The 13,446-nt window shown below is 37.2% G+C and overlaps 1 protein-coding gene across 3 annotated transcripts; it reads right to left on the reverse strand.

Annotated features, from left to right (window-relative positions):
- Nucleotides 1-2,570: 2,570 nt before the first annotated feature.
- LOC110749164 (serine/arginine repetitive matrix protein) lies at nucleotides 2,571-13,206 on the reverse strand. 3 transcript variants are annotated; one of them, XM_088244191.1, is made up of 15 exons: nucleotides 12,934-13,206; nucleotides 10,622-11,151; nucleotides 10,269-10,542; nucleotides 9,312-9,610; nucleotides 7,922-8,089; nucleotides 6,973-7,728; nucleotides 6,756-6,850; nucleotides 6,597-6,656; nucleotides 6,423-6,511; nucleotides 5,686-6,240; nucleotides 5,439-5,513; nucleotides 5,106-5,176; nucleotides 4,966-5,023; nucleotides 3,897-4,143; nucleotides 2,571-3,705 (listed from the first exon to the last, which is right to left on the reverse strand). In XM_088244191.1, the coding sequence occupies exons 2-15, from the start codon at nucleotides 11,029-11,031 to the stop codon at nucleotides 2,981-2,983; spliced, it is 3,882 nt and encodes a 1,293-aa protein (XP_088100317.1). In that variant the 5' UTR covers nucleotides 11,032-11,151; nucleotides 12,934-13,206; the 3' UTR covers nucleotides 2,571-2,980. The 3 variants fall into 3 exon arrangements, with proteins under 3 accessions (XP_088100317.1, XP_021804890.2, XP_021804889.2); XM_021949198.2 differs by having other exon boundaries at nucleotides 6,597-6,647; nucleotides 10,263-10,542; nucleotides 12,934-13,205; XM_021949197.2 differs by having other exon boundaries at nucleotides 10,263-10,542; nucleotides 12,934-13,205.
- Nucleotides 13,207-13,446: the final 240 nt, after the last annotated feature.

Raw genomic sequence — 13,446 nt, forward strand, 5'->3', positions numbered from 1 at the left:
ATCTTTAGAAAGAAAGAAGACCATTCCATGGAATTTCTTTGAAGTATATAATATGTAGTTTTTTTAATTTTTTGGCATCCCCACTATTTTAACATATTCATAAGACACGTATACGAAAACAATATGTCGGTGTAGAAACAATTTCAAGTTGGAATCTTCACGCTCGGTTGAACCAAGTTTAAGACTCGGTCCTCAAACTATCTTTCATGCTAAACTCTCATACGTTGTTTTATTGTTTTTAATAGTCGACAAAGAGTTCGGGTCTTCTTGGATGCATAAAAATAAGGAACCTCCATTTTTGCCCCTCACACCGTCCACCATGAGGCATTTAGCTACCGACTAGAAACTTGTCACGTCATGAGTGGTTGAAGGGAGTTTGGAGGGGAAAAGTCACGTGGCGGAGTTGGAGTGGAGTGTAGTGTTGTACCATCCATCTTCTATCTTCTATCTTCCACTTTACATGATACATTGCACTCCATTCTCAAACTCTGTGTCACATATTCATTGAGAAACACACAGAGAAAAAACCAGTACCAATCTTGTGGGATTCTTTTTCTATTTTTTTCTTTTCCCATGAGAAAGAGTCTCATGCAACCAACCTCTCACCTGTGGACGCGTGTTGCCAATCATCCATTGGGGCTGACACGCAGATACCCCAATGTTCAAACAAAAATATAATTTATATTTTCTAACTTGTCTAACTAAATTGGAACTTCCATTCTATTGTCAAATAGAAATGATCGATGTCGACCGTACAACTCAACTCACACACTGCATCTGCTTTTTCCATAATTGCAAAAAAAATGACGTGATTGACCGAAAAATAGAAATCCAGAAGTCTCACACTAGGCTTGTTGTCTTTGAGCCTTAAACCTAGACCATGACGCTTGGACGATTAGGCCCCAAAGCTTGGGCCCTGAGCCCAAATCTCCTCCCCACCACATCAGAGTTGTGGACAAGATATTTTATATCTTTTTCTTTTCTTACCAGTTTGATGAGAACGACCGTGCCTGCTACCACGGCTGGCCAACGATAATCAGTCCGGCCCCAACAGGCCAGCCATGCATTGCCTAACAGTGCTGGTCAAGTGAGGCCATCCATGGCTGGCCTCCGAACACTTGCTGCCAACTTTTCATTGTTCTTTCAAGAAATAGTCCTGTTCTTCAGAGTTCCAAGTAATTTAAGCTGGGGAACTTTTGTAATTTAAGCTAGAATATAGAGGCAGCCTCTGCCTGAACAACTCTAGAAAGAAACATTAGTGTTAAATGTGCACACCAGTTCACCTTTGTAATATTTGAAAACCTGGCTATATATATATATATATATATACAAGTTAAACTTTGGGATGGAAAGATAGGGTTGATCAACTCAGAGCTAAATAAAGGTAGCTCGGCACTTTGAACAGAACACAAATTGAAGGCCACCAACAGAAAACTACAAGAATGAGTATGAAACTGCTAAAAACAAGATGCTTTTAGAGAGAGACATACGTAAGGCGGTGAGTGTGCAGTATAACCTCGAAATCCATCTGCTAATGAAATACAGATTAAGCTGCATGCACCTAACTTTACATATTTATGATAATCCTGATGATTATATGGGAGAAGCTTGCATAACTAAGGCAACTAGTTAATACAATTCAGGAAATAGAGCATCCATCAACACTGGGACTACAATAGAAAGTGTACAATGTCCTTGAAAGTTCTGGTATTCCTCTTCAAACACTATTACTAATGAAAAAGAGAAGATTGAAAAAAGCAACATCGGGAGACAAGTAAATAGAAGCTTGTGAGATAAATCCTTAATCTTAAGTAAACATTATTCTGAAAAAAGTAAAAAGTAAAAAAGTAAACGTTAAAAATGGGTTTTGAAGTCTTAAATGCACTGAAAATAATCAAATATATAGGGCATCAACTAAAAAAGGGTATTACACAATTTCAAGTTTCATACCAAATAAAACCGGCGTCAAGTGAGGCACAAGACACAAGTCAAGCCTGGAGGAGTGAGCTAAGCATCAAACTTGATATAAAAAAGCAATAAACCTCGAATGAGCACCAATGCCAGGTAAAAGCATAGAACCAAGGCTTTCTTGCAAACTCAAATCAAGGTTCAAAAGAAATTCAGAACAAGGTTGGTGAGTAGCTATAGGCTTAGGAATAATGACATACCTTAACCGTTTGAAATCAAGGTCCACAAAGAAGCACTTAGAGATGACGTATAAGCCATTCTTTCGAGGTAAGGTATATATATCCTGTCAAAAAAATGGACTAAGTCCCACTCAATTGAAATCTACAGAAAATGATGTATGACTAGTAGCAGAACAAAAATGGGGAAATAAATTTTAACTATCAGTAAGCCTTACCAATATACACACCAAAAGTAAAAGGTCGGCCGGAAGTTGACTTTGAGAGGACAAAAACCTCAAGCGGTCACATGCCTGGATGTGTACCAACATAATTGCATTCATTACTTCATATTTAGCAGTAGACTGAAGATCTCTGTAGAAGAATCATAAGCCAATAGACACAGAGAAGGCAAAACTTCTAATGATGAGTTTGCTAGCTAGAGGATAACACATTGAATTAAGAGCTGATTTTATTAGGAATAATAAAATGTATGTACAAGAGGGCATCGTTCTCTGATTTGTAACAGCTACAGGGAGGATACAGTGTTTGCTAAGATATAATAACTAAACCATACTAACTAGTGCCTTGAACAAAAAGATCTTTACAGTCAAAGTCACCAACTTAATACAGGAGCAAAATCCAAAACATCCGAAAGGTTCACTCAAAATTCAACTTGTGCAGGAACCTACAAAAGAATCTATATAACCTAACTGTGGACCAATAGCCAAATGACTATGCATGTAGCTGGAACTGGATAGTCAAATGACTATTCTTATCACTGGTCATTTCTTGAAACAGCAATTTTGTTTCATTAGTCAATAGTATAATGAACAAGACTATACAGAGAAGCAACTTCAAACCATCATATTTAAGTCTGAGAGGTCATCCATTGGAATTTCAAGACCCATGAAATCTTGATCTTGTAAACTGTCATCATCAATATTCAACCACGAACCCAAATCCTGCCCTTGGCCATCAATATCATCAGGGACACCTAATTCATCCATTCCCGGTAATTGCAGGTGAGACAAGTCAATGGACTCTGGGTCATCAACTACATCCAAGGCAAACTCATCCTTCTCTTTGGTATTGCCGCTGGTAGTCATTTCACCTGACTTTGATACAGAAGGCAATGCTGGTTTGGGTTGCTCCGACATCTTGCCAAGGAGGCCATTTACTGAAATAGATAGTTGAGTTGTTTTCTGCTTAGGCTTCGTTTTTGTTTTCCTTTCCCCCTTAACATTAGATATTGCTGGCCGACCAATTTTTGGAGTTCCATTTCTAGGTAACACCTCCCTGTTGTGCCCTTTTCCATCTCTATCCCTCTCACTCCTCTTTCCTTTTGCACTGCTAGATAGAGAACTTCCAATACCCGACGGGACATTTGAAGTTCCAATAGTACTACCTACATCATCAAGTGACAATTCCCTCTTCTTCACCCTGTTTGACCACGTCTCTTCTCTACCAATAGCTTGTTCAGACAGGTGATTTAAAGGTGGAAGCACATCCGAAGATATGACATTATGATTATCAGCATTCTGACTAAACTGTGAATGGCTTTGCTGGGAACCCACGGAAACTGCAGAAGAGACGAAAAAAATATTTGAACAAAGGAAAATCACAAAGAAGAGGAAGAAAATATCCAGACTGCAAAGTCCATTGTGCCTTTATGAAATTGATTACACAATCAGTAAAAGAACACGCATAGGAAGATATATGGAACAGAAAGCACATTCCCAATATTTTATTCAGAGGCATAAAAAGAAATACCCGAAACTTTGGACGCGTATGGTTTGGTGGATTCACCCTCTGCAATAGCCTCTGATTGTCGCATGCCATTAACGTTGGAAAACCCAGAAAGAAGTATATCCCTATATGAGGGTTCACTGAAACAGCTTTTCCCTGTATCTTCAAATTTTCGACATCGCTCTAATGTCCGCTTAACAAATGCTAAGGCAGCTTGCTTGGCCATTTTGTTACTGGTATTCTTCCCACCAGTGTTAGGACCCCAACAACTCTGTCAAACAATGTTTGTATTAAATTCAGCCACAATCAATGCAAGTCAATTGTCAAACGCAGAACACCAGCAGTATTTGAAACACTTGAGTAAACAGCCTCAACGTTAGACCAATGGAGGCAACCAAGGATTCAATTTTTTTAAGAATAATTTGCATATCCAAATTGACAATTATAAAAACAAAAATGTATTATTAACATAAGAGTGTGACACAATCTAGAAAAAGAAACGCAACAATAACATAACAAAATACAAACACACACAAAAACAGCATTTCAAGAGCCAAAAAGATTAACCAGATGGCATACTATTTAATAACAACTTTGGAACTGAAATCCATTCCAATGATATCAGGTTCTAAAATTTCATTTTATTGAGGTGTTTTTTTGCATACAAAAGATGCAGACCTTTTCTGAATGCAAGCATTGCATTTACAAACCCCCAGTGACCATCTCATGAAGTGGGTTGCTTGACTGATTATCTTTTCATAAAGCTATCAAAAGGCGCCCTCCAGAACAAAGGCTAGGTGACATTAAAGGATGATGACAGAATGCTTGGAATACCTCACCCAGTCACTAGTATCCCAAATAAATTAGAGCTACATACAATACTTAGCAAGAGTATAACACAGCAAGACCTTTGACCAGAACCAAGGCCTATCATTGGTCTTTATTTCTATTGATTTATTCTAGATCATTTATGCATTGCAGCTCTAGCCCTTTAGTTATCACACCTATATTTGCATCCTGAAACCTTACAAGGAATAATTGAATAAAGAGCAAAGTAACACGATGGAGACGTATTTAAGGTTAAAGAGATTACCATATACTTTTCATAAGCCATTCCAACTAGTTTGTCAAGGGCACGCTGTTCAAGCTCCCTATACAAAACAAAAATCGATTAGTTACATAATGATGCACAGAAGGTTAAGCAAAATAATCACAGGATAAAGGATCAATTACTTTTCCCGGAATTCCTCTGTTACTGAGGCAGACCTCAACAGTCTATCCAGCAAGCCTTTCTTGATGGAGACCTATTACATCAAAAAGACAACCATTAAATGGAAAGCCTCAAGAACAGAGTTCAATAGAAAATCAAAAGCACAGTAACTAATAACTGTTCTCGTTCATCCAAAATGATTACTTATTTAAAGTTCCTATCCAAGTCAACTGGCCTAAGATGGACAAACATGCATATCCAGTCCACAGAATGTTCTGATGCAGCAGTAAGAAGATGAAAAAGAATCCAATAAAAGTTAGTAGAAACTAAGGCAGAGTAATTCTATATAAAAATACCTGTTCATGGTACTTCTCCTCTAATTTCCTAATTTCTTCACTGATTCCTTCATCCCCAGTCTGTGTCATATCAGGCTTAACAAAGATCATGCAAAAAATATATATAATTAATAGCAGTCCATATTATGAAAGGATAAAATATATAACTTTGAAATATTGAAAGGACAAAGCTTCAAAGGAAAAACTTCTTATGAAACGAAACACTTGATAGAAGGGAAATGAGAGATATTATGGAAAGTAAACCTACCTCTAGCTCTGGAAAAATTCCAATACTATTGACCTCCAGGAGAAGTTTTTCATTTAAGTGCATGTTCGCGTACTGAGATTCTGAACAGGCCAATCCAGATATTGATACTTGCTCTGAAAGAAAACCGTTTTGCGAATGACTGAAGTTCGAACTGATTGCTTTGTGTGTGCCTTCGGGCTCATCATATTCCGGCCTCCCAGTAATCCTAAAACCATTAAAAGCAGCATGCCCAGCAAACTGAAAGTTATCTTGTGATTGATAACTCAAACCATTTGATTCCACCTCTGCATCTATATCAAATTCAACCCCATCTGCATCAAATGTGAGGTCGTCATTTCCACTGCTGAAATCCTCCTCTGGAATTACGGCTGCTAGGAGTCTCTGACAGAGGGGAATTGCAACATGATCCCCAGCTCCTGGTACTAAATGTTCTGGACGAAATTCTCCACTCTTTGGTTCACATCCAATCAACCTAAGCCCATTAGTGACAGTAGCGCTACAATCTATACCAGAAGGAACTTGGGCTTGAGTCGTCACATTAGATTCGATGTTTCCCTGACAAATCAATAGAAAATTAGAATACATAACTATACACGGGAGAGACAGAGGCATAGCTGACTCCTAAATATGTATACCAAGTAAAACAATTTGGGGACAAGAAAGTATTTATCAACATCGATTATTAAGAAAATAATAGCATCTATTCCTTCGTTCCCCTAATTAAAGCAAGCAGTCACCTGTTGCTTTAGGTAAGCTGTGTCCGCATCAGATAAAAAACCAAAAAATGGCTCCATTTGCCTCCAAAATGAGCTTGAGAAGGACCGAGCTGTAGCAATAATAAAACTTTAAATTCCACAACAAAATATATATTGGAATAAGATAACAACAAAAATCTTTAATGAGAAAGTCACCAGAATTAACGACAGCATTTGCAGCAGCCAATAACTCTTCATGTCCATCATCTGACCCAACTTAGAAAATTAAAACAAGAGTGAATACTGAATAGAGAACAAAAAACACTATACTAAAATAGAAAATCAATTCAAGAAATTATTCCTCAATAAAAGTACCGAGAAAATCTGCTGCTGCATTGATTGCTGTATGCTTTTGACGTGTATAGGCCTTTCGATCAGAAAGTCTCCTAGTTGGTGGTCGACCTGCCTTGCTGTGTAACAAATTACAATAAAATATGAGAGTCAATCCAAGTAAAAATATTTTTAGGCTACAAAACATATGGCATACTTATTGGACAGCCAGAAAAATATACACAGGTACAATATATTAAACCTTTCACTTTTGTCAAAACCAAGTCTGGAACTTCTTAGCTGTTTTGCTGTTCCAACATTTCCAATCTTCTCAACCGTCATTGGCATGAGAGACCTAGTGGAAGTAAAACCTCTCCCTGTCCTCCCTTGCCTTCGAACACCATCTCCAAGGTCTTCCCCAGTAACCAGCTTATTCTTTCTTGATGGCAGGACCAGAGGGGACACCTTTTGAACATTCTGTCCAGCTTTCTCATCTATTTCATCGGTCTTTTTGCCTTTATCTCTGGATTTAATCTCCGCAACTCCTGACTCCTCACTCTCCGATAGTGCAGCTGAAGACAAAGGTTCGGCTTTTAACTTAACCTGCTGAGGAGAACTTCCTGGTAGGCGTTTGGCAAATCCCATCCCTATGTCACTACCAGTAACATCAGATGCACTATCCATAGTAGGGGTTTCCTCATTACTTGAGACAATAGGAACAAAATTTGATCGTCTCGCAGTGCGGGAGATCTTCTGTGGTCTTTGGCCAGCCCATTGGGCAACAGGTGGAGATGAAGATCGTGCTGATGCCATGCGTTTGCGATTGTTAGCTCCAACAGCAGCTGGGGGCTTGCTTGTACAATGAGAAATGTCCCAATCATTAGCAACAGTTGCTCGATGAACAACCGGAGACAACTTGGGTACAACACCTGAGCCTGATCGTGGAGCCCGAACAGAAGCATTTATCTTTGTGCTTGAGGTAGGACTAGCTGAATTAAAATCATCACGAACACTTGCCCTGAAAGACATACAGTATAAAGAGGGAGAAATCAATACAAAGTTTCATAAATAAATAAAGACCAAATTAGTAAATAAATAGGAGCAAGAGATAAAGAGGCTAACAATAGAACCCAGATAGCAGCCCTAACAAGCAGTCGAACACCACTCTAAAAGATAAGCACATAAGAAAATGTTATGGATGCTACGCTTACTTATTAACAGCTCTGTGGTTCACCCTTTCCTTATCTGTAACAATAGGGTGATCTCTCTTATCATTTATAAGGGAAGGGTTGTCTGGTTCAGTCTTAGGGATGGATGAACGAAATTGTGAGATTCCGTCAGACTTTCCAGCTCCAACAGCTCCATTAGTAACTCCTGGCCTATAAACATATAAGACATCAACATTACCTCTCAAGTATCACAGATGACGATTATTAACAAACAAACAAAAAACAAATCTGAAAAATGTTTCCTAAGTGATTATTTCAATAGTTCAATGAAATAACATGTCAACAAGAAGCATAGTTTAATGAAAGAAAAAGAAAAACAAGAAGAGTGGCCCTTCAATCACCCATCGTAAGAAAGTATTCATATTATGTGGAAAACCTTTCACTAACTGTACTATGAGGTGAAAGCCTAAAAGAGAGTCCTGTCTTATGCATTCCAATTCCATCCATGAGATTGATTCTACTCAATAACTGCAAAAGTTTTAATCAATCACTACTGGTACAGATATCCTTTAGGGCAATTGTTACATCAAGCGTATTGCCTTTTTATCATCAGATGAAAAAATTACAAGTACCAAAGTCTTAGTTGCTAATTATATTATAAAAGGCATGATTTTTCAATAATTTCTAGATATGCCTTCTTAGGCTTCAGGGAATTATGATATTCTCAATCACTAACATGTTTTCCTTATCTGACCAAAATAGTTAACATGTTTTCCTTAAATAATAGGACAAAACAACACCAAATGGAAATAGACAGAAAAAAATAGTATGCCGGTATACCTATAGGGAAAAAACCAAACAACTTAACCATATAAATAGGTGTCATTCTTTTGCCTGATTCTTTGAACTCATTTTAAAACTTTTGAAGGTATGTGAAGTTGTTGATTTCTACAATTTATCTCTTATCATCAAAATCCATATACACGAAGAGAAAAATCAAAACATAAATGTGCAATTAAACCTCAAATTAACAATGCCCTCAGATGGATACAATACAACCTTGGTCCTTTTAAAATTCCAGAACAAGATGTGCAATTCCAATACAAAACTGAAGATAAATGGTGACAAACAACAACTTGCATAAAGTTTAAACAATTACCACATCCCCTATGGATCCTCAGTAGAAGTATATAAATAATAAGCATAAATTTGTTAACATTGAACAGTTCGCCGGGACTTCTGTACCAGTAAATTGACCAGAAAGGGCTACATGTTCCTAAGTTCCCTGTAGAAATAAAAATTTACATTCTGCAAAATGGCGATCTAATTTACCCCAACTGTGAATGGATACATTTGTTAAGATTCTATATATCATGGTTCAGACTGTCCTTATATGAAGATGCATGTACAGTTGCACTTTAAGAAGCCATACCTGAACCCATGGGAGTCACTATTTAACCTTGAACGGGCATCACTCACAGGCCTTTGCTGCATTCCCTGTTTAGTTTCACGGAAGCCATCAATTGGTTTACCGGATACCATACTTGGAGAAGCATCTAGCTTTATCCCAGAACGTTTTTTCTTCATTTTTGACTTTTCCCAACCATCAACACCTATAGATAAATTCCGATCCTCTCCCTGAACTGCACCACTACTTGCAAGCCGCAGCATTTCCCTATCCCTGTCTACTGCTCCAGATGGCCGGACAAGAGCATTACTCCTCACATCCATCTACAATTATCATAGATAAGTCAGTCTTCCCTTAAAGGAGTAATAATGCAGAAAATATCAATGGTGCCAACCTGAAGATAACTAGAGACATTATCAATCTACCTTTCATGGATTAGCAGGCGGAATGCACATGGCTTAAAGCACAAAAGACAAATTTAACCAATCCACAGCTCGAGAACAATAGAACAGTATGACGCAAGTATACATACTTTCATAATTATATGCAGTCATGTATGCATCATAACTAAAAACAAAAACAAAACACAAAAAGGGTGCATTGGAAACCTAATACTACGCATAAACATTAAATTACATGAGTACCATATCCCACACTCACTCAGGTAAACAAAATGTTCACATTGAAGACATTTTAAAAGGGATATCTAAATGGAAGAAGGATCCAATTAGATCAAAGTGAAGTATTTGTATATGCCCATAAAACAGGTACTAAAATAGAATAACCATAACAGCATATAGTGATTTTCTAAAGCAGCTTTAGACAAAACATAGTTTAACCACAATTACAACTAAAGTAGCTCCTATAAGTTAATTTTAAACAAGATATTCATAGACAGTACTCAAGAAAGGAGCACAATATAGAAAATATGAGTGAAAAAAGCAAATGTAGTAGAAATTTTTCCAAGATACAGACCCTCACATCCACCATAGAAGTACGAGTGCGTTTGTTTGGGACAGAGTTCTTGGTCCTTTCTTCTGACTTTTGCTGCTCAAGTTCAAAACCACCTGTGACAGCATGACTCTGAATACCAATCTTACCCATCTTTGGCCCCAGGATCGACCTATCACTCGATAACACCACAGTAGACCGTTCATTAGAAAAAACTTCTGTTCTTGATCTCTTCTTTGATGGTACGCTTGGGAAAACCTTGTTGAATACTAATAAGGCTTCATTGAATGTTTTTACACGTTCCCTGTAAAATGATTCAATGTTATGGAGTAATTACAACTTACAATTCACAACTACGAACCAAAATGCATACAGGGAACTACCTAGCCTTAACAGAGCCTTCACGCAGACCAGCTTTGACTCGTTTTATATCCTCCGGTATTGGAGATGGTTTTCCTTTTACAGAACCAGATGGAGATTCATCAGGTGAAATGCTAAGAGCAACACTCACAAGTCTTCTCAAGTCCCCTTGCCGGTTAGACTTGTACTCTGAAGCCACCAATTTTGGATCAAAGCGCAAGCAATGGAAGAAGTTTGTTACATCTCCTTGTGTTATTAGAGACGTGCTTCTTGACATGTTTGGAAGTGAAGATAAAATTGGATTTTCCATGCTCTCGCGAAAGCTACCAGATCTGTCCAATTGAGCAGCTATGTGGGATCCTCGCTGCCCACTGTTGTATAATGGTCTATCCGGGCTACCAGACGAGAGATCAAACTTGCTAGAAGTTGCCATTGCATCAGTTTCCACACATTCTCCGGGTCAAAAAGCCAGTAAATACAGAGGTGCATGACAAAGATGGGCACAACAGCGCATAAAGCCCAAACTCTGAAGAACAATGACTGGGCAGTGCACCTGAAACAGATAAGGATCATGAGACAAGAAGCAAAATCCTTTTTTTTTTTCAAATTAATAATCAAGTTTTCCATTATGATGAGATGGGTAGCCGTTTTTTGAGATCCTTAATGGGCACAAGAAAAGAGAAAATTATTGGATACATATCACGAAAAGCCAGATGTGAAAACGTATAAACAAGAAATTGGACTGAGATGCATAAACCATACAGCACACAAATTATGGATTCCTTATTCAAAGGTAAAAGAAATTGGCAACATCAATTTAGATTTTGAGTAAGGGTATTGGTTCATAAAAATTATGCATAAGCCATTCAGATTCAGTGTAATGGTTCACAAAATTACGAACCTAAGATTCAAATAATCTTGTGAACTCCCCTATCCGAAAGGAAGAAGGAAATAAATTAACCTTTGCCTCAACACACTCCCGAATACATAAACTATGTAGCATTACAACCCAGAAATGTGACCCTCATAAATAAATGCAAATGATGTGCATGCTATATGAGAATCATGCACAGAAATCAGAAATATAAGCAGCATTATAGTTCTCTATTAATGTTAGCATTATTGCGATAATCACATTGATATTAAATTAAGATCAAGGCACAATGAATGGCATGTTGCATATAGAACAAATATAATTACAACCACCTGTATTTAAGCATTAACTTTTTGGAAGGGGATCAAACTTACACACCCAAAAGTCAAAACTAGATTAGGAAAATCAGATAAGCTCACAGTTAATATAAAATATTTCCACTTCAATTATGCACAATTTACGGTAACCAAACGCCCGGTCAAACAGGTCTCCTTTGGTACAATCTCTTCCCCTGGGTCTATCCTGCTACTTCTACAATTTACTACTACTGTTCATTAAGGATAAGAACACCACACTGATCTAACGTTCACACACCCAAAAAGTAAACACTAGATTAGGAAAATCAGATAAGCTGACAATTAACTGAAGTCATTGTTGAGTTCTGATTGACTCTCCCTAAGTAATAAATATCAATATCAGTTCATTGACCAATGAAAACTAACTAAGATGGATGATGACACTAAATGGAGCAACACATGATATTACAGACACCTACACAATGGCCCAATTAACATACCATGAGCATAGCAGAATAAATCAACACTGACTGTCATTCTATTTTAACTTAAAACAAAGAACTTAAGATAATTCAATGAACACAGCTATATCGAAGGCTGCGAAAGTGACACCGCACGGTCACCAAATGCACTTTTTTCATTTATCATCTTTCCTTCTTTAGAAATAAAATTCTTTCCCTGGCTCTTTTTCTAGAGGGAGGAGGTGGGTCTAGCTGTTTCACCCAAGTAATAGTATGACTCCTAAGTTCAAGGTCTTTCGCGCTAAAATTTTACTGAATGAGACTATTTTTCCCCTATTTTTCAACATTTTTATTTTGCTCAGGATTCTCCATTCTAATCAACAAAAGCTACACCTATCAAACAGATAGTCACATAAATTTGGTTTACTTTAAATTTTTATTTATTTTTTACTTTATTGCTTCCTAAATTTAAAGTTTTTCTGTTAATCGGAGTTCATCAATAAAAATAATATAAAAAACCTTAAAATAAGAAAAATATCTCAGATATTAAATGGAAACCCTAGAAGTTGAATCCACGAAAAACCTAGAGAAATGAAGCATTACGAACCTTCAATCACACGCCAAAAATAAAAACCCTAAATAAACACGTAGAAGTTAAATCAACCAAAATCTAATCAAATTGAAGTTTAAATTCAAATCTATACCTTCAATCGGAGACAATGATGTCTAACTGATGGTGAAGCAAGGGCGATTCTTTAATTTGGAGATTCAATGATAGGGTAGGAATTGAATATTCCGAGGGTTCTGTTTAAGTTCGGAGCTCGAAATCGAAGGTTCGTACAAAGCCATGGAGGACGAAGAAGAGCCCTGTGTTTTGATCGGCAATGAAATGGGATATAGTGAAGTTACTGTTATACCCATGCTTCGTTTTATCAATGAATTAAAATAGGCGTCGAGGGTGGGGGCACTTTGGGAAGAACATTGTCGAGCCGGCTTAAACAGCTACTGAGAGAGAGTTTTCAATGAATGGTATGTATGTAAATTTATATATGCATGTATGATTTTTGTAGGTAGGTGTATTGGCACATGGGATGGGATGAATTTGGGAAGTGACAATTATTGAACAATTTTTAAAAATATTATTCTGTGAAAATAAATGTTAAAAATATCATAATTAAGGCTGCACACACATGCTATAGATTTGCCTGTGACATAAA

Source organism: Prunus avium, chromosome 7, assembly GCF_965620075.1.
Source record: "Prunus avium chromosome 7, drPruAviu1.hap1.1, whole genome shotgun sequence".
Classification (NCBI taxonomy): domain Eukaryota; kingdom Viridiplantae; phylum Streptophyta; class Magnoliopsida; order Rosales; family Rosaceae; genus Prunus; species Prunus avium.

Excerpts from the sequence above, each read along its gene's own strand:
- LOC110749164 (XM_021949197.2), bottom strand. The coding sequence starts at position 11,031 with ATGGCAACTTCTAGCAAGTTTGATCTCTCGTCTGGTAGCCCGGATAGA. Across the intron at positions 10,543-10,621 it reads GAAGGCTCTGTTAAGGCTAG|GGAACGTGTAAAAACATTCA; the intron begins GTAGTTCCCTGT and ends ATCATTTTACAG. Across the intron at positions 5,514-5,685 it reads GAATTTTTCCAGAGCTAGAG|CCTGATATGACACAGACTGG; the intron begins GTAGGTTTACTT and ends ATCTTTGTTAAG.